This window comes from Danio rerio, chromosome 7 (genome assembly GCF_049306965.1).
Source record: "Danio rerio strain Tuebingen ecotype United States chromosome 7, GRCz12tu, whole genome shotgun sequence".
Taxonomy (NCBI): Eukaryota; Metazoa; Chordata; class Actinopteri; order Cypriniformes; family Danionidae; genus Danio; species Danio rerio.
Window position 1 is genome coordinate 18,581,329 of NC_133182.1, and position 20,517 is coordinate 18,601,845.

The 20,517-nt window shown below is 33.2% G+C and overlaps 1 protein-coding gene and 1 non-coding gene across 3 annotated transcripts in view; both read right to left on the bottom strand.

Annotated features, from left to right (window-relative positions):
• Window positions 1–20,146, bottom strand: part of dtx4a (deltex 4, E3 ubiquitin ligase a) — a 57,084-nt gene extending 36,938 nt beyond the window's left edge. Inside the window, exons 1-2 of one of the 2 annotated variants that reach the window (XM_073907011.1) lie at window positions 20,096–20,146; window positions 1,383–1,600 (exon numbers count right to left, since the gene is read on the bottom strand). In XM_073907011.1, coding sequence (XP_073763112.1) covers window positions 1,383–1,593 — 211 coding nt within the window. In that variant the 5' untranslated portion in view covers window positions 1,594–1,600; window positions 20,096–20,146. 2 annotated transcript variants of the gene reach the window in all.
• Window positions 4,422–4,493, bottom strand: trnaa-cgc (transfer RNA alanine (anticodon CGC)). Its single transcript has one exon. It is a non-coding gene; the product is annotated as a tRNA-Ala (tRNA).
• Window positions 20,147–20,517: the final 371 nt, after the last annotated feature.

Below are 20,517 nucleotides of genomic sequence, written 5' to 3' on the forward strand. Positions count from 1 at the left end.
ATAAACAATCCATTTATAAAATATACCATGTAAACCTACTTTTTGATCACCTGACCAGCGGATTAACGGCAGGACTCGTGAATATAGCGAAGAATGGCGCATAAAACCCAATAAAGAGAACTCAAACCAACTGAGTACTGTAAAACCCAATAAGTTGAGACAACTCACACCGTTTGAGGAAACCGATTTCAACAAACCATTTGATTTTTGGGTTCATCTTTGCTACAGGCAAAAAATAAAACCTTTCAAATAAATTGCACTTTCATTGAAACCAAATCAAAGTATCGAAATCGGTACTTGGTATCATCAAGCACACAAAGGAATAGACTCGTGCTTGTATTAGTTAGCAAAAAAAGTGGTATTGGTACATCCCTAATATATATATATATTTTTTTTTACATATCAAGAGTTAGATAGCTTTAGTTCGAATGGTTTAAAGAGTCATACCTGAAACAAGATCCAACCCAAATTGAATCATCTCAGTTTCAATTTTCAGTGATATACATATTAACATGTCAAAGATGTCAGAGCGCTTGTGTGAGAGTTGTGACATTACCCTGAAAGTACGGAATAACTTTTGTTATGTCTTTCCAAAGCAACACATTTTAGACATAATAAAGCCTTGTTATGTCTGTTCCAGATTCCACAGTTCAACAGAACTATGTGCTTGTCCTTACAAACACTACAGTATAATTAGTCTCAAGAATTTGACAGTCCCTAAACTGCAACACAAAGGTTATCCATCCGACCCCCTTTCATGACCTCGCTCCACTGCCATTCATTTTTCCATCTCCTCCTCCCTCGTGTTTTTGGAGCCATGGGCCGCTACCCTTCGCCGACCCTATTCTCTCCATTCCTCCATCCTATTCTCTCCATTCCTCCATCTTCCCATGAAGTCTAGTCAGCCTTTGCACAATGGCCTTTGTCAGCATGGGTGATGGAGACTCCCAAAATTTCTGACAGCCAACAATCCACCTCTTTGTTCCGGCTTCACGTCGCCCCTTTTTAAGCTTCAAATAATTTCTTCCTTCTCGCCATTGACCCAAAAAAATAAATAAAATTATTAGTTGTTCACGCCAGAACCACTTGAACTCCACATTCATTGCAGGAGACATAACAAACAAGTGAGAATTAATAACATGCACTGATATCAGAGGCTGTTGCTGAAATGAAGGTTTCGAGGCCCAACCCAACCAAACAACACTGAGCTTTCATAAACATCTGCAGACGTTTGCTTTCATGTCTTCACACTCCAGACCTGAGATTATAAACTCGTTTGATTTATTTTAGAGCAAATGCACCCAAATTAAGAAATTACATGCAAAAGATGAGCAAGAGGCTGCATGATACAGTCACTTAGGATAAATGTTGTGGTCTCTCACCGGTGTCTTGCCGAAACTGGTGCATAGACTGCAGGTCAATGATGTACGGCGATAGACGTGAGTCGACCTGGCCCAGCACCACGCTCCCGGCGCCGCGAGGGTCGCTGCGGATCACCGCCTCGATGTGATGGGACACCGCTGGGCTGTAGGGTCGCCAGCGCCCGTGCTCGTTCAGCCATTCCCAGACGACCACGGCCGAGGCTAACAACATCTCATACCTACGCGGAGAAAAATAAAATCACGTCCACAACAATAACATCCGACAGCGCCTTAAATCCGTGCATTATTTTGCAGCGCCTAATTCCCGTGCACAGCAGCACAGGTGCGTTTATAAGCAAGCGATGCATTTGACCACAAAGAGAATGTTATGCAGCATGCTGTGGCAAGCCAGTTTAACGTTAATCCCTTCAAAACGAACAAGTATCCATATATTATTATAGTGCACTTTACGTTAGTTAGTAAGCGAAGTCACAATACATTGTTCATCTTCATTAATAACATGCGTTATCATTTTACTCACAAAGTAGGCCTTACATGCATACACAAGCATAAAGTAATACACTTACAATAGGCAGACACAAATATAGGAAAAAAAGCAACATATGGTAATGACAATTGTACTTGAAGTTAAAAATATAAAGTAAACAAATACAATAAAAAAATTATAAAAGTTTATACAACATAAACCTTTAAAGGGTTGCATTCACTGCTAAACCCAAACAGTTTAGGTAACTCAAATCATTTGAGGAAACCGATTGCAACAAACCATTTAGGTACAAAAACTAATCCCAATGAGTGCTGTATACTCAATCCATTTGAGTAAATGAAGCAATTTGAGCACAGTAAAACCCAATAAATGAAGAGAACTCAAACCAACAGAGTACTGTAAACACCAATAAGTTAAGGCAACTCAAACCATTTGAGTTCAAATACTAATCTCAACGAGTACTGTGAACTCACTCTATTTAAGCTGAAATAATCAGCTATTTAATAAACTCATTACCTTCAACACAGAGTTCAAAACTTATTACAAATGATTAGAATTAACATTCAGTCAATTTTGAGTTAACTACATTCATTTGATGAAGTTGACTGTTGGGTTGTACAATGTGCTATTGATTCAGTGAGTGATCATTGATATATTATGCAGCGTTATTATTAGATACTCTGGTATTCAATTAGGAGAGGGTGGTCTGCTGTTAATAGAGATACAGTTTCACTTCACGACTGTGTATTCGGACCAATAATCTGACCAGTGATTTAAACTTATTGTTGAATTTTTAAAAATCAAATTAGTGACAATAGGAATATACCAGTTTACAGTTTAATACAGAGATGCCCAAAATAGGGCCCAAAGTTGGCCCATTGCAACCTTTGATATGGCCCACCAACTCATCTTTGTAGCTAGTTGAGTGAGAATGATGGAGAGGGTTGGGGCTTTTATTACTGAGCAACAAAAAAATCTAACTGAAATTTAATGGTTCAATTAAATAATGTAAATGAATCAGATTTTTTTAAATGTGAAAAATAAGTTCTAATTATTTTAAAATTGTATTAAATAAATTAGGTGATTACCCATGACAATATTTAGCACCAGCCCACTAGCCTCAATCAGTTTGGTTTTTGGCCCTCCATAAGAAAAAGTTTGGGCATTACTAGTTTAATAAGTACGCTGTCTATTGAACTGACAAGAAAAGTGTAAATTGAGGTAAAGTTGGTTTTATATTCGCACATTCCAACTTTCTTCTTGATAATATAATTTCAGAAAAGTATTCTTTCTAAATTCTAAATAGTGAAATCATATTAGCAGCCTATAGCCATTAAAGTACAACATTGTTTACAGCCAGATAAATAGTACTAATGTTATTTTGAAGTCATACTTACATGTGATTTCAGATCGAATGTTCAAAATAACAGTTTAAAATGATGGACTGTGCCAACTTTGTCTTAATAAACTGTAATGGATGTAGTAACAACTGAAATAAGAACTAGTAAATAGTAAATACGCAGAATAACAGATAACTGTCTGCATATTTAACTACTAACGTTAGGCCTAGAAAATTAATTGCAATATAGAAAAACGCGATTGAATCTGAATTCTATGTGCAATACATGTGAAAACAGCTTGCCACAGAATGTTGTTACATGCAAGACATTTTAGTAACGCGTTTCTTCTTCCATTGCATCCTTAAAATGACTATACTCCAATGCAAATCAAACAATAATGATAATCTGCAAAGCGTGTAGAGCTCTTTAAATCTCCTCATCATTAACATGCACTCTCTGTGAATATAAAATGGTAGCGGCTCATTTTGTGATGGTGGCTCGGTTACTTGTTTTATCTGTCAATTATCCACAACCTTTTTCTATCTGAAGATGCGATGCTAAGCAAAAGGCCTGTTTTCCCTAAAATGCGACGAATTGAGACATGCAAGCACTCACCAATAAGACAGCGTTCGTGTTTACTCGTTTGCATTCAAATCATTGAAGTAGGAGGTAATTCCTTGGGCGAATCCATCTTAACTTGAGCAAAAAGTATCCGTGCGATATAACAATAGTCCCAGATTTTTTTCTCTCTCTCTCTGAGGAAAATGCGAATTGAATTATTGCATTATGTTGCTTTGAAACGCACAGTCGACGCAATGCGCTGTTGTAGGTCTCCTACACGGCATGGCTCGTTTCGCCGACCGCCATGTAAAGACATTTAAATGTTATTCTTATTCTAGTAAGGAATGTGCAGGATTCTTCGATTGTTTGCGTGCGTCTGCATTCGGTCACGCCCACTGAGAGCGAAACTGACCAATGGGATGGCGACTCTTACGTCCACTGACGTGTAACCGACCAATGATTTGCAAAGGAGTGCAACTTCCGACTCAAGCGACTCCTCCCTCAAATCTTCACAAATGTTTGATTTTTCCCCCACGTATATAAAATATGTACATTCATCAATGCTCATTGTGTATAATTAGCATGCAGTAGTTTTTTTGTTACTTGTTTGCATTAGAGTTTTTTTTTCTTAAAAGTGAAATGAAAAGTAAGTGGAGATGCCGGGGATTGAACCCGGGACCTCATACATGCGAAGCATGCGCTCTACCACTGAGCTACATCCCCTTCTGTCAAACGCCCTGAAGACGCAGCTAAAGCCATATAACGGAAATGTAAAATTGTTGTCAGTCTTAACAAATTATGGGACATTTGTGGTACATTTACGGTATTCTGTTTCAGTCCCAGACCGGTTCTAACAATTTCCACCTAAGATATAACCGTAAAGTGTTGACTGGTTCAGGTGTGTCAGTTATATTTTACCTTTTTTTTTTTTTTTTTTTTTATTGAATGCTTGAAAAACAATAACAACAAATGTCATGAATCAAACAGCAACAATCCAGGGGTTTTTAGTCATTTAGTCCAAGATAAGTGCCAAGTCCTTAATCAAAGTCCTCGTACGTATTGCTTTTAAGTTGGTTGATCCTTCAATACACTCAAAATACATTTTCATTTCAATTTTAAATTTAGGGAAAAAAGGTTTACACTTGCAAAACTTGCTCTTGTGAATATGAAATTTGTCCAACAAAAAAACAAGGTTCATGAAATAGGTATTATTTTCCTTTTCACAATCATAGAAACCAAAGATAACATTCTTATATGTAAATTCAAAATCTGCCTTCACATAAACTTTTATAAAATCAAGAACATCACACCAAAATGACATTGAATGAGGGCAAGTCCAAAATAAATGAACAGACGTCTCAGGATTCACTAAGCAAAATGAACAGTTGGTGTTAATATCATTCTTAAGTCTTTTAAGATTACACTTGTCTGGATAGCATCTATGAATCAGTTTAAAGGTAACTTCTCTTATTTTGTTTGTTATAAAAAATTTGTGGGGTAATGTCCAAACTTTCTTCCAGGAAATATCATTCACAAAACCATTCCAATATGACATTACATAAGGCACAGTAACAAAATCTTCCTGAAACAGGGCTCTTATTTTCTTATTGCATTTTGATTTAGATAAAGAATGGTAGTTTTTACCAATAAATGTTTTCCAAAGGTCCGCTGAATGAAAAGTAATTGGAAATGAAAGTCCTTTAAAAAGCATAAAAACACCTTGTGGAATAGCATCAGCAACAATAGCGAAGTCTTTTGGGCTTACGGGAATTCCGTGCTTAACTAAAAATTCAGAGTAGTTACAAAGTAAACCCCTATCGTTGAAAAGTTGAGACACATAAATTATATCATTTTTAAACCAGTTATTGAAGAATATAGATTTGTTTTTATACAAGATGTTCTTGTTATTCCAAATTATATATGAATGAGGTGTAAAATTGTGTTTAAATATGAGGGACCAAGTTAATAACATTTGCCTATGAAAATGGGACAATTTTATGGGGATTTTCAAAATATTATAATTACAGATTAATAAAAATTTTAATCCACCTAATTTGGAAAAAATTACATTAGGGATCAGATTCCATATAGACAATGGGTTATTGAGACAGTTCTTTATATAATTTATTTTAAAGGTATTGTTTAATGTTGTGAAATCAAGAAAGTTTAAGCCTCCTTTCTCTACAGTATTCCCGAGTACAGATTTCCTAATAAAATGAGTTTTATTCTTCCAAACAAAGTTAAGGAGCATAGTATCAATTTTTTTAAGAGTGGCTGAATCAACATTTAAGGAGAGAGCAGCGTATGTTCAGTTATATTTTACCTGAAACTAGCAGGCAGAAATGAGAAGCATCACTTTCATAACCCCGATGATGCTTCTTGTTGCGTGGTGGTCAAACTATTTCATTCATTCATTCATTCATTCATTCATTCATTCATTCATTCATTCATTCATTCATTTTCTTTTCGGCTTAGTCCCTTTATTAATCAGTGGTCGGCACAGCAGAATGAACCATCTTTATTCTGTTTATTTTAGAGAAATTAATGTACGTATTATTGTAAAATAATATGTTTATTTAATATTTTAAAGTTATGTTGACAGGGGTAACCACCAGAGTTGGGGGTAATGCATTAGTAACGCGAGTTACGTAAGTTACTAATATACTTTTCTAAGTAACGAGTAAAGTAACGTATTACTTTTAAAAATTAAGTAATAATATTTGAGTCATTTTTAAAAAAAAATGTAATGCAAGTTACTTTTTAGATAAGTTAATTTGCTTTTAAAAAATAAATTGCTGAATTGAAACTACAGTGTTGAATCCCACACGCGATGAGAGAATGCAGGAACAGACAGAAAGGAAGATGGCAGAGCCTTACATTTCTGCAATGGAAATATTATTTTGAACACATGGAAGGAACGAAAGATTTTCTGAATGTACAATGATTTTACTTTTTAATAAGACAAAAAGAAGCCTCGGCTGGGTCAGTTGGCAATTCTGTATGGAGTTTGCATATTCTCCCCGTGTTCACGTGGGTTTCCTCCGGGTGCTCCGGAGGAAAGACATGAGGTACAGGTGAATTGGGCAAATTGTATGTCGTGTATGTGTGTGAATGAGTGTATGGGTGTTTCCCAGGGATGGGTTGCAGCTGAAAGGGTATCTGCTGTGTAAAACATATGCTAGGTAAGTTGGTGGTTCATTCCGCTGACGCAATCCCAGATTAATAAAGGACTAAGCCGACAAGAAAATAAATGAATAAGACAAAAAGTACAAAAATAGTCGCATTATAATTTTTATTAATCTCTGCTCTGCTTTATTAATCTAAAGCTCTGTAGTCAGAATGTTCTCCAAAGATAACTTTATCCCACATATTTTTTAAATGTTTGTTTGTTTTTTAAGGTAAATAAAGGTTGTATAGTGTGCTGTTAAGTGCAAATCTCCTCTATTTAAAAAAATAAGTCCCCTGCAAGTTCTAAAAGAGAACAAGCCAGGTAAGAAAAAGTACGGCAAAAGTAACTCAAAAGTAACATAACACATTACTTACCATAAGACATAACTAAATAATGCAAGTAGTTTTGTTTTTGGAGAGTAACTTGGTATTTTAATGAATTACTACAAAAGTAACTTTCTTCAACACTGTTTATAACCTTCTGGTGCTGCTCACTTTGTTTATCTGGGAGAAATCAATGTACTTATCATTCATTCATTTTCTTCTTGGCTTAGTCCCTTTATTATTCTGATGTCACCACAGCGGAATGAACCGTCAACTTATCCAGCATAGGTTTTACGCAGCCGATGTCCTTCCAGCTGCAACCCATCTCTGGGTAACATCCATACACACTTATACACTACGGACAATTTAGCCTACCCAATTAACCTGCACTGCATGTCTTTGGACTGTGGGGGAAACCAGAGCACCCAGAGGAAACCCACGCGAACAGGGAGAACATGCAAACTCCACACAGAAACGCCTACTGACTCAGCCGAGGCTCAAACCAGCGACCTTCTTGCTGTGGGGCGACAGCACTACCTACTGCACCACTGCGTTGCCCAATGTACTATTGTTGAATAATTCATTTATTCAATCATTTAAAGTTTTATGATGACAGTAGAAACCTATTTTTAAAAGCAAACAGGAAATGAAACATGACCCCAGACTACTAAACCAGTTTTGTGTGTTCTTGTCAATTTTGAAAATTGAGATTTGTGCATTATCTGAAAGATGTATAAATAAGTTTTTAATTTATTTTTACTCTTATATAACAGGACAACATTTGGCCAAGATAAATCTGTGTGAAAATCTGTAATCTGAGGGTTCAAACAAATCAAAATACTTAGAAAATTGTACAACTGAGAAAAGTTGACCAAATTAAGTTATAAGCACATTACTAATCAACGTTTTTATATGTTTGAAAATGTACAAAATATGTACTTATTTACTTGACATTCTAATGATTTTTGGCATAAAAAAAAATATTTTGACCCGTACAATACACTGTAAAAAATGTACAGATTTTTTACAACAAGTTACTGTAATTTTTCACATTAAATTACATTAGTATCTCTTCAGAGTATTTAACTGTAAAAATTCACAGTAATATGTTGTATTCATAATTTTATTGTAAAATTAAGGCAGATTGCATGATTACAGCAAATTACTGTAAAAAGGGCTACATCTTTTGCATACTGGTCGTAGGAATTCAAGCTCTTTTTATTTCATTCAATAGTCATTGATACAAATGAACTTTTATGCTATTGGCACTTTTTTACACTTAGAAATAACAGAATGTTATTGCTGCCCCCAAAACAATTTGATTTCTTCAAATATAACTTAAAATAAAATCATCCTGTTTTGAAACGACTTGAATGTCATTGGAAATTTTCATTTTTGGGTGCACTGCACCTTTAATTTATTTTTTAAGGTTAACATGGAAATATAAAATCATATTTAATGCCAATTTTTAGCCAAAATGTAATAAACTGGAACAAAAGTAATTGATTTATAAAACCAAACACTGTTAAACACCCAAAATTATTTCAAAGTCAGGGTAAATGTCAGAATGAGTAGCCGAGGTTTCCCAGTAAAATAAAGTTATTCTACAAGATAATACTGTGAAATCACCTATTTGGACTTTACTATCTACTGTGAAGTTACACTAAATGGCTCTAATTTCACAGTAATTCAATATAGCAAAATCACAGTAAATTACTGTGAACTACCTCACAGTAATTTGCTGTTAATTCACATACAGTATATTAATGTGAAAGTAATGAAATTATTAGCCAGTAATTTACCGTGAAATTAAGGTTAAATATTTTAGTGGATACTTTTGGCTACTGCAATGTTTTATTTGGGGTCAAAAAAGTCCAATGTAACTATAGTAAACTAATTCTGTAACACTTTAAAACACAGACTTAGGTTTGGTTAGAATATAGCGGACTATCAAGTTTATTCTTACTTATTGCTGAAGTGTAAAATAAATAAATCTTTATTTTATCAATAACAATGCTATGATATTTCGTGCAAGTTTTTTTTGTCAGCCAACCAACACCAGACGGTTATATTTGGTCTTTCTTCAAAAACACCAGAAAGTCTATTGCTATGGTGATCAGATGACATGATAAAAATCAAATGACCAAATGATAAAATCAATTGATTTCTTCCGAAACTGTGATCAAATCAAAGCCATAAAGCTTAATAACAAGTACCAACTTTGATTTAGCAAAATTTGAGCTTTCACCACAGTACCAAACAGTTATAGTTGACTTTTTGTTTGACCTCTTCACACAATTTTTGTTTACACGAAAAAGTGCTTCAGTTTGCATTTCTTATCATCCTCATCTTTACACAAGACCCAAGACATGAAACCTATTTCAGAATAACCAACCGTGATAAGAGATGTGGTTCATGGGTGTAGCCTCAGAAAGATTGCTGGTTCAGTGTCCTAACATTACACATTGTGTTCTAATAGTCCAACATGATCTTGACAAATCACCCATCTATGACTCCTGCAATATTAATTAAAACACGGCCCATTTTCTGACACACACAAAAAACATTTTTATTGCAAAAAAATATATATTTACATCTTCTAAAAAGGTTACAAAAGTTTCAAATGTACTTTGTTCACACAGTCAGCATTTGCAGAAAAACAACAGGAAGTGGATCAAACTAACAACAGCAGCGGTGTGGAGCCACTTTACAGAAAATTAACCCTGTAAAGCCTGCACATATTCTACAAAAAACCTGCTATGAAAAGCATGATCTTAATAAAAACTTAATAAGAAACCCAGCAAGTAAAATACTTTTTAGTATAATTTGTGGGTCTTTTAACTGTGAAATAATGTGACTTTTTTATTGTTAGCAAAGTTTACTTGACTGAAGCAACTTAGTTTGTCTTGATTATTCATTCTTCATTAGAAAAAAACTGAATGTAACAATCAAATATGATACATTAGGCTTTAGGGGAACATTTTTATTATTATATTGTACTGTTTATGTTGCATTTTATTGTATTTATGTATCATTCTATTGTATTCCATGTTAAAAATGATCAGACTAAGCATTATTAGGAGATATAAACTGACAACTGATATTACATTTTATGCTACGCTGTAATAACGATCAGAACGTAATCTTTATTTGTAGATAAAACCAACGTTTTACCTCAGTTATGGGCTCCATATTAATGTCTTACAAAACAGCCTGTACATCAAATCTGATAATTAAAAACAGACCTTTAAAAATATCATTTAATTATTTTATTTTATTCAGTGCGCAAGATTATATCATGTATCCAAATAATTGATTGGATCCAGAAGTATGTTTATTTGGAAATAATACAAATTCAAATTTCCAGTAAAATTGTGCTATTAAAGTCATATAACTTAATGTTAGTCATTAGGATATAAGCTAGTGTGCTCCAATACAGTAATAAAATTCACATTTAAGGATATAAACCTGATATAAACATCCAACGCTTGCAGTTTGTCACTTCCGCCTAAATGAATCCCCTCATACTTCAGTTTCTCATCAAATCTTGACCAATCAAATGCTCTCTTGTATCTGACATGCCCCACCCCCTTTAAGACGCTACTCATTTGCTTTTCATTTGATGCGCTTGAGTTCAACAACTCGGCAGAGCTGTCATAAAAACAAAACCCCATTGACTGTATTAAAAGGGGAGGAGCTACTCTATGTACCACCCTGGCTTCATGTTTCAGTTAAGATCAAAATCGAAGATAAATACACATTTCAAAGTACTTCACAGCACCTTGAAGCTGATACTGATAATTGTTATACAATCTACATGGAGGTAGCAATTGGGCTGTTGTTCTCAGAAGTTTGCAACTTAGTACTCTTGGAAAAGACCACATATTTTTTTAGAGGAAGGGGTTATCAGGGTATCTATTTTTTGGATTATACGCAAATAGCACCACATGATTGGATAAAATAGCTTTTTGATTGGTTTATACTGTATCTCATCCTTTTTTATTTACTATTATTATTGTGTTTATTTATTTATTTTTACATACTATGTGTGAATGTTTTATTTTATGGTGTTATTCTGTATTATTGGAATTTTTGTTAACTTTGAGGAAAAAAAAGAAAAAAATATATATATATTTAAATTAAATAATAAAAAATCTTTAGCCCCCCTTTGATTTTTTAATATATTTCCTAAATTATGTTTAACAGAGCAAGGAAATTTTCACAGTATGTCTGATAATATTTATTCTTCTGGAGAAAGTCTTATTTGTTTTATTTAGACTACAATAAAAGCAGTTTTTAATTTTTTAAAAGCCATTTTAATGTCAAAATTATTAGCCCCTTTAAGCTATACATTTTTTTCGATATTCTACAGAACAAATCACCATTATACAATAACTTGCCTAATTACCCTAACCTGCCCAGTTAACCTAATTAACTTAGTTAAGCCTTTAAATGTCGCATTTGCTGTATAGAAGTGTCTTGAAAAATATCTAGTCAAATATTATTTACTGTCATCAAGACAAAGATAAAAGAAATCAGTTACTATAAACTCCATTACTCTATTAGTCAAAAGTTGTTAAAATTAAAATGACCTTTTATTGCTAAATGCTAAGCATCTTTTTTGCTTTCTAAGGTAGAAACACATTAAACCTTGTTGTAAAGTGTGTGCCAATTTTTTTGCACGATTTTTCCACATCAGGCTTTACAGGGTTAAACTAGCTCAAATAAAAAAAATACAAAAAACAACAAGAGCATTGTGTAACCCATTTGATAAAGTCCCTTGATTTCCCACCTTTTTTAAATTCAAGCAACGTCTCTGTGCTTCATAAAGCCGTAAAGTCATTTCCCTCTTTTTTCTCTTTACTCTCCTCAGACCAAATGGCGCTGCCTGTGAATGGCTTGAGATCAACAAGCAATCCCACTTTCTCCTCTTTCTTCACATCTTCTGCTTTATCATCCTCCACCTCCTCTTCTTTTTTCTCCACCTCCTCCTTCGGTTTCTCCTCCTCGTCTTCTTTCTCTTCATTCTTGTTTCCAGCCTTCTGCATCTTTGCTCTTTCCCTCAGGTCAACGCTGGAATAATCGCTTGAGGAATCCTCATCTTTATCCTCCTGGTTTTCCTGCTCTCGCTCCTCCGTGCAGGTGTCGTTTTGTTTGTCTTGATCATTTTCGTCATCTTCATCTTTGTCTCTGATGTTCTCTTCATCTTCACGGGGTTGAGGCCAAATATGGACGTCAAATCTGTTTTCCACGACGCCGACTCCTTGTCTCAGCTGGTCCCGCAGGCCGCCGGGGGCAAACACCATCCGCTGGACGGTGTATTGGCCGTTCGTTTCTGTGTTTAGTTTTCTGTAAAAGTAAACCAGAGCCAGAACAAGGATGACCCATATGAAGAGGAGGGCAAGGACAGTTGGAGTGCTGTCAACCGTTCCTGACGCCATGACTATGGAAGGAAATGTAGAGTTTGTTAAATAAACACTGTAAAAAATAAACAGTTCCACATAAACAATTTTTTTTGGGACAAAATGGAGGATTTAAGTTAACTTATACTTTTTGTGTTGTGTTGTTTCAGCTCGTTTTAAGAAAGTAGTTTAGACCAGGGGTTTTCAACCTTTTAGGACACACACCCCACCAAGTTTGTCCAATTTCACTTGCATATATTAGTGGCATTATTGAAGTAAACACCGCAATCAAACTATTACCGTCATGTAGGACTTTTTGCCACATTTTGCAACAAGATCTACACACACGGCAGTCAGTAAAGGAGTGAAGACACACATTGCGATTCCATTCAGTGTGCGGTATTAAATTTCACGAAAACAGCACACTTCTACCAGTCCTTACTTCATACTCGCCTTCTAATACCCCAGTATTTGTCACGGGGGCATGAATGAAATTTTCATGAGTGAAAGTGAAACGGCCGAACTGCAGTTAAAGTCTAGAAATTTAAGTTCAAACACTTAAAATCACATGAGACTGCAGGAAACGTGGATAACCTGGTGACACAACATTCAAAAAACACCACATAAACACCTTATTGTCTTATTCAGATTAAGGTAAATAACTATATTACTGATGTCCATGTAAAGTTTAAAGTCTTCAAAGTAAGTGAAAGATCCAAAAGGGCATCCTGCTGATTTGGTTGAAAACCCCTGGTTTAAACAAAGAGCAAACTTAATTTTTTTGAGTAAATGTCTGTATGTCCGAAGTTTGAGATAAGTCAGAGTTGAAATGTTTTTGAAAGTACTTCTCTTATTTCCATCTCGAATTAAAACATGTATTTGATGAATATTGCAATAAAAATACAGCCATACTTTAAAATACTATTTACACATAATATAAATGACATTTAAGTGATGAAAAAGTTTACATTTTAAATAAATTTGAGTTTAAATGTTTTGAAGGTGCTTCTCGTATTTTCGTCAAATTTAGTTTACTTACATTTTCATTTGATGACAATAAAAAAAACAGCAATATTTTAAAAGATTACTACTCTTTAAATATAATAAAAAATATTGTTTTTTTATGTGATGGAAAACTGTACATGGTCAATTCAGCTTATCCAAGTCACCCATAGCGCATGTCTTTGGACTGAGGGGGAAACCGAAGCACCCATGCCAACACGGGGAGAACATGCAAACTCCACACAGAAATGCCAACTGACCGATGCAGCTGGGACTCGAACCAGTGACCTTCTTGCTGTCAGGCAATTTATTTTAATTTTGTGATGAAAGTGCTTTTTTTATTTTCATCAAGTACTAAAAAATATATATTTGATGAAAATTAAAGTAAAAATAAAGAAACGTTTAATTTTTTTTTTACAATTTAAATTTAATTTTAAATGTCATTTTTTTTCTGTGATAAAAAAAGTATCATTTTCAGGAGTCATTATTCCATTGCTGAAATCTGGGGTAAGTGAAACTCTTATATAAAAACAAATAAGATAAATAAGTCATTAATCTTTATTTGGTAACAAAAAAGCATTAAATAGATCCAAAATTCATAGTAAAAAAATAAAGTATTTGTTACAAAACATGTTATTTTGAACTTTTTGTTTTACTAAAAAGCCTGAATAATTGAAAAAACTATATTGCAAAAAAATGAAAGCCGTTAAAATTACTTTCAAATCTAATAATAAACATGAGCATTTCTGCATACAAAGTAAAAAAAAACTGCATATAAAGGAAGTGCTTTTTATAAATACTGCAAGTAAAAATCAGCTCACTATAGATTTTTATTTAATTTATTTCGTCAAATATTAAGAAAAAATAATAATTTTAAACAACTATTAATAGACGGGCAGCAGCAGTAATAACCGATAAAAACTGAACACTAAATCAGAATAATCTACAGCATAAAAAAAGAGCATTTACAAACCCATTTCAATAATAAAAAAAAAAGAAAAATAACATATTTTATGGTCATAATATTGCATCACAATTTCATAGTTTTACTGTATAATTATAAAACAATCATTAAAATTAATGAAATTAAAATGCAATCATCAATTGCTCTAGATTTTTTGAATCTGAATTACACAATTATTCAAATTATATATCAAGCTGAATTTGAATACGATAAAGGAACAAAAAATAATATTAAATAATGATTAAAAAATAATAATAACCTGAATTCAGCAGCAAAAGAATATGCAACAATACACACTTACTTCATTATATTTAGCTCAATAAACTATTCAGCATGTTTGTGACAACCTGTGGCTTTCTTGCCGCACAAACACCAGCTCCCTCCCGCCATATACTGTTTCATTTGAAAGCCTCCAAAGTGCAGAAGCACGGAAGTAAAGCACGCCAGCTTTCATTTTTTTTAAAGTTGGCAGGAAATCACTTTGGTTTTTTTACATTATCATTGCAGTGCAAACGAAAAAATGTAAGTCACTCATCTGTGAAACTCTTGATATGCCTTAACACTACTTATTCATTCACACCAGTCTCAGTGATGTTTCTTTTTTTCATTCAAAGCACTTAACGACACTTAACAGCAATTCACAAGTTGTGTTAAAGCAGCTGCTGTGGATTGCTCTCAAATAATAATAGATTTTCTTGTAGCTTTTTTCTGTGCCAAAAGTGAATCAAATCCCTAAAGAAGGGATAATTAGCATCGTTGTGTGTGATTGTTTCTTAATGTTTCACACACACACACATGATGATAGGCTTCTAAAATATTTACAGTACAGATTGCAAAGGAAAATGGAAGGTTGTGAACAACAGGTTGACAGAGATTATTTTAATATAGATTAAATGTTAACTGTTAAAAGAAAATGGAAAGAGCAAATGGAAAAATTAAAAAACACATCAGAATATCTGCGAAAATGAAGAAATAACTTACCTTCATTCAACTGTCCATAAACCCATAGCCAACCAGAGCACAAAATAGAAGATTTGAATGTGTCTTGATGATATAGGCAGGAAACAGGGGCGGGGGAAATAAACAGAGAGAGAGAGAGAGAGAGAGAGAGAGAGAGAGAGAGAGAGAGAGAGAGAGAGAGAGAGAGAGAGAGAGAGAGAGAGAGAGAGAGAGAGAGAGAAACCATCTACAGTAAGAGATTGACGTAAAATTTAAATTGTAAATGTTAGATTTTTAAAATAAATGATTTTTATTTTAAATAAATGAATTTTTTTATTAATATAAATCAAATATTAAGATATTAATTTATTAATTTCAGATTAGTAATTTCATTTGAATTTAATTACAAACTGAACACACTCAAAACATGACGTTTGCTGTTTGTTTAAACATTTAAAATGAGCAGCAAAAACAACTCACAACACAACATTTTTTTGGGGGACAACTTAATTGTTTTATGTTCAATCTACCTTAAATTTGTCAAAACTAATAAGTTAACTTCATTCCTGTTTTCTCAACACAAATTGATTGTGTGGCATCCAGCATTTTCTACAGCGCACTCAAAAAATTACTTTTAATTTTTATTTTCAAACTACTTATTCAATGAGTTGAACCAACACCTTGTTTAAAAAAGTTTTTTTGGAGACAACTTAAATGTTTTATGTTCAATTAATTTAAATTTGCAAAAACTATTTACGTTGACTTAATCTTCTTGTGTTGGGAAAAAAATTAAGCAATTGTTTAGAACCCAGCATGCTTAGATAAAAAAATTAGTTAAAAATTATACTAAATTACTACTTTAACTAAATTTGAATTATAAGGTTCTATCTGACATTATTGTCAAAATAGAGTTGACTTTTTTCTCATTAAATGACGACTTACATTATGGGATGTTTTTTTTTTTATAAGTTGTTTAAATTTTAAGACTTTTTATTTTAAAAAACAAATGTTACACACATACTGTTTGCTATGGAATGCAAAAACTTTCAAGCTCAATATCTCAAAATCATTCAGAACGCAGACAGAACCTTTTAATTCCAAGGTGACGATATGCCCTAGATCCAAGCCACAGAAAAAAACAAAATATTCATGTAATCAGAGCATGATGAGGTCATCCTTTTCATTAATCAGAGTCTTTAACATTGCATGTCATTTCACTATGCTTTTTGCAGTGTGGGTAAAAGAGAGAAAAAAAAACAGCTTGCAGCTATTCTAGCGTTTCCTTTCAGTCACTCTCGTCTACCTATCAAGAATACTGGTGTCTAGCATCAGGATGTATTGTTAGATTTCAAACAAAACAACCGCTATAAATCATATCATTTTTAAAATATCGATATTGAATTTCAAGGAAGGATACAGTATCGCCAAACAAACTATTGCAGTAGTTGTATCACGTGCACCTCTAATATTTAATAGTTGCATTTATTTGTGGGATAAAACATTTTTAAAAACTGCATTTACCCTGAATTAAAAAACAACTATTAAATGACATTTTGACATATATTATATTATATTATATTATTTTGCTTTTTATATTATATTATATTATATTATATTATATTATATTATTTTGCTTTTTATATTATATTATATTATATTATATTATATTATATTATATTATATTATATTATATTATACTATATATGATAAAATATTTCACCCTATTTTATATATTTTTATTATTTTACTTTTGGTTTAATGTATTTATTTATAGGGTGCAAAAACATATAAACATGCGTGTATACAGAGTTTAAAAACACATTATAGATATGAAAAAGTGCTACATATTACTACTGATAATAAAATCAAATCACACTGGATTATAAATAAACATCATTTCATTTTTGTTTTGCTTATGTGATCCTAAAATCTAAAGCATTTTCGAGGACGATGTTTAGGTAAATGTCAAAAACTAAAATCTAAAAATAAAACAAATCTGTTATTTTTACTAAAATCTGCAACACCTCAGAATAGCAGTATGCATAACCATCAGTTCTAAAAACCCACCACTACTGAGTGAATATGCAGTTAAACAAACGCATGTGCTGAATATTGTGTAGCTGTATGGAGTCGACACAGGAAGACTCTGGTGGAACAGAGTTTCCTTTAGCTTAAGATTGAGATATGAAGCACAAGTGTCTTCTCAGCCCACATCCTGTTGTAAATGCCGAGCATAAAGATGCTCTGAACCATGAAAACAAGAGTGCTTCACTGCAGAGAGAATATATAGCAGACACTTTGATGTCAATGTGGCCCTTACACAACACCACAAAAGCTGAACAACATCAGCACACACACATACTCAGAGACACAAGCCAAGTCAGAAATTAATGCCAGTCAATGACAGAAGGGAGAGTTTGCGCTCGTTGATTTCTTTTGTTCAATCTAGTGAAAATAAAACATCTGGATCAAATACAGTCAATTTTAAAGGATTTTTTTTCTCATAAAGGTTTTTTTGTCATGCATCTATATTTTGAAGAATCTTAGGATTTTTTTTTGGAAAGACACAGTTTTACAAGGACACAATAATTCATTATTTGCCTCTAATTATACACAATTTGTTCCCCAAAATATATATCTATTTTTTTTCTGGCTGTTGACAGTACTTTTTCTGAATTACTGACTGATGAAATTCATCAAATCCCCTCTGTAAAGGGGCTCTAATATTTATTATTATTAACCACATTATTTTTTACAGGACAGAGCTTATTATTATAAATTATATTACCTATTGTTTCTTTTATTATTGCTTTAATTATTATTAACCCTTTAACAGTCTGATCTACCAAATGGTTGACCATGATTTTGGACTGCCCATAATAACTTTTCAATCGCCCACTATATTATCTTTTTGGACACGTGGCCAGTGGTGTAAAGTAACACATGACAAATACTCAAATGACTGTAATTAAGCAGTTTTTCTCAAGAATTGTACTTTATAAAGTATACTTCTCCTTTCCCTTGACTACATTTCTAGTGCAGTATTGGTTCTTTTACTATTCTCTTTTTCTTCAAGCTGCAGTCTCTACTTTATTTGATCTACTCGGTAGAAAAATCCGTCCTGCGATTCCTGTTCAATCAAATCGCACATGAATAGTAAATCGCATCATACTGAACAATTTCAAGACATGGGTGCTTTATAAATGCAGCAAACAGTTTGGAAGCATTAAAAGTGTCCAAGAAGATGTCTAAAATCTTTACACGCAATGACCGAGAGACTGTTTAGATGCATGTCACTAACCCCAGCAGATACACAACATCATAAGACATTAATATTAGATTAGATTTAGGTCTCCAGCGTCTAAGGATCATGTTGTTTTGGTATCCAACAATGATGTGAAATGACACTGATATTTTGTTGATTTTAGATTGCGTTGGAAAGTGACCAAAATCCAACGTCGGTCATCACGTATGGCAACCAAAATCAATAGTATCTGGATGCAGCCTTTATGATGCAAGCTGAGACTGCATCACTCAGCGATGCAATGTCAGACACAATGCACTCAAATGGAGCTAGTGACGTCACTGTGACGGGTAGGGTTAGCGGTGGGGTTAGGTGAACCCATTAAAAAGAATTGGATGCAGACCAGATTGCACTGCACCTTGTCTGCAGCCAGACCCCTCTCACCAAAATCCATCATCTGATAGGTGCCGTCATTTTGGTAACGTCCACACAATGTCAAGCTGTAACATCATTAGACGTTGATATTTTGTTGTTTTTAAGTTGTGTTGGAAAGTAACCAAAATGTAACGTCTGTCTGATGTTGAGCGTTGACATCGGCCTGATGTTGAGTTCTGACATCAACCCGATTTTCATTTCCAAACATAATGCAACGTCCTACATAATTGGGGTACAACGTCAATCTAATGTCATGTTGACATCCTGTACCTGCTGGGATTAAAATAGCCAAATAGCCTTACACAATAACTAAATGCACTACAGAATGTTACGTTTACACACACAAGCACACTTTTCATATAAATGCATCAGCATGTCACAGTGTAATACTCACTACTCTTGAGTAGTTTAAAAAAGGGCTACTTTTTACACATATTTTCAGTATGACTTAAAACAGATACTTTTACTTTACTTACACTACATTTTTGACCAAATAATGGTCTTTTTACTTAAATATGATTTTTTCAGTACTCTTTTCACCAAAATTATTGTTAGTTGTTTTTTTTTTTTGGGCTTGTTGATTTGCACATTAAACAGTTCTACTATAAATATCGTGATTAAACTATTATTAGTTTACCAAAACTAATGTTAATTTGGGGTAATATAAGCTATTTACGTTTTTGGGGGGTTCATCTGTACCTTAACGGTTAATTTCGTAAGTTTTTAAAAATGACGAACAGCTCATAAAATCACAGACAAAAAGTGTTTATCCGCGACGTTAGTATACCTCAAATTATGCAAAAAACATATTATAACATCGAAGCTACTATATTAAGCATTTACTTACCATACATCGAGCGGTTTGTTGATGTTTATGAGGATATACGTGAATTCAGTCAGAGAGCATGCGCGTAACTCAACTCAATTGGTTTCATTGATGAATAATCCAAGGCTTCTGATTGGCTGCTTCATTCATAAACTCAACTGCAACGTGTGTGATTGGTTAAAATTTTAAAACTGCGTTTTTATGCTGAATGTAATAATGTGCATATATTTTTACATTTTAAGTTTAGTTTAATGTGTTTAAAAGGGAATTTTTACTTTTTTAGTATGCTAAAAAATAATCTATCTATCTATCTATCTATCTATCTATCTATCTATCTATCTATCTATCTATCTATCTATCTATCTATCTATCTATCTATCTATCTATCTATCTTTATAAAAAGTTTGAAAATACATTCTTTCATATTTTAAAATATATGTTTG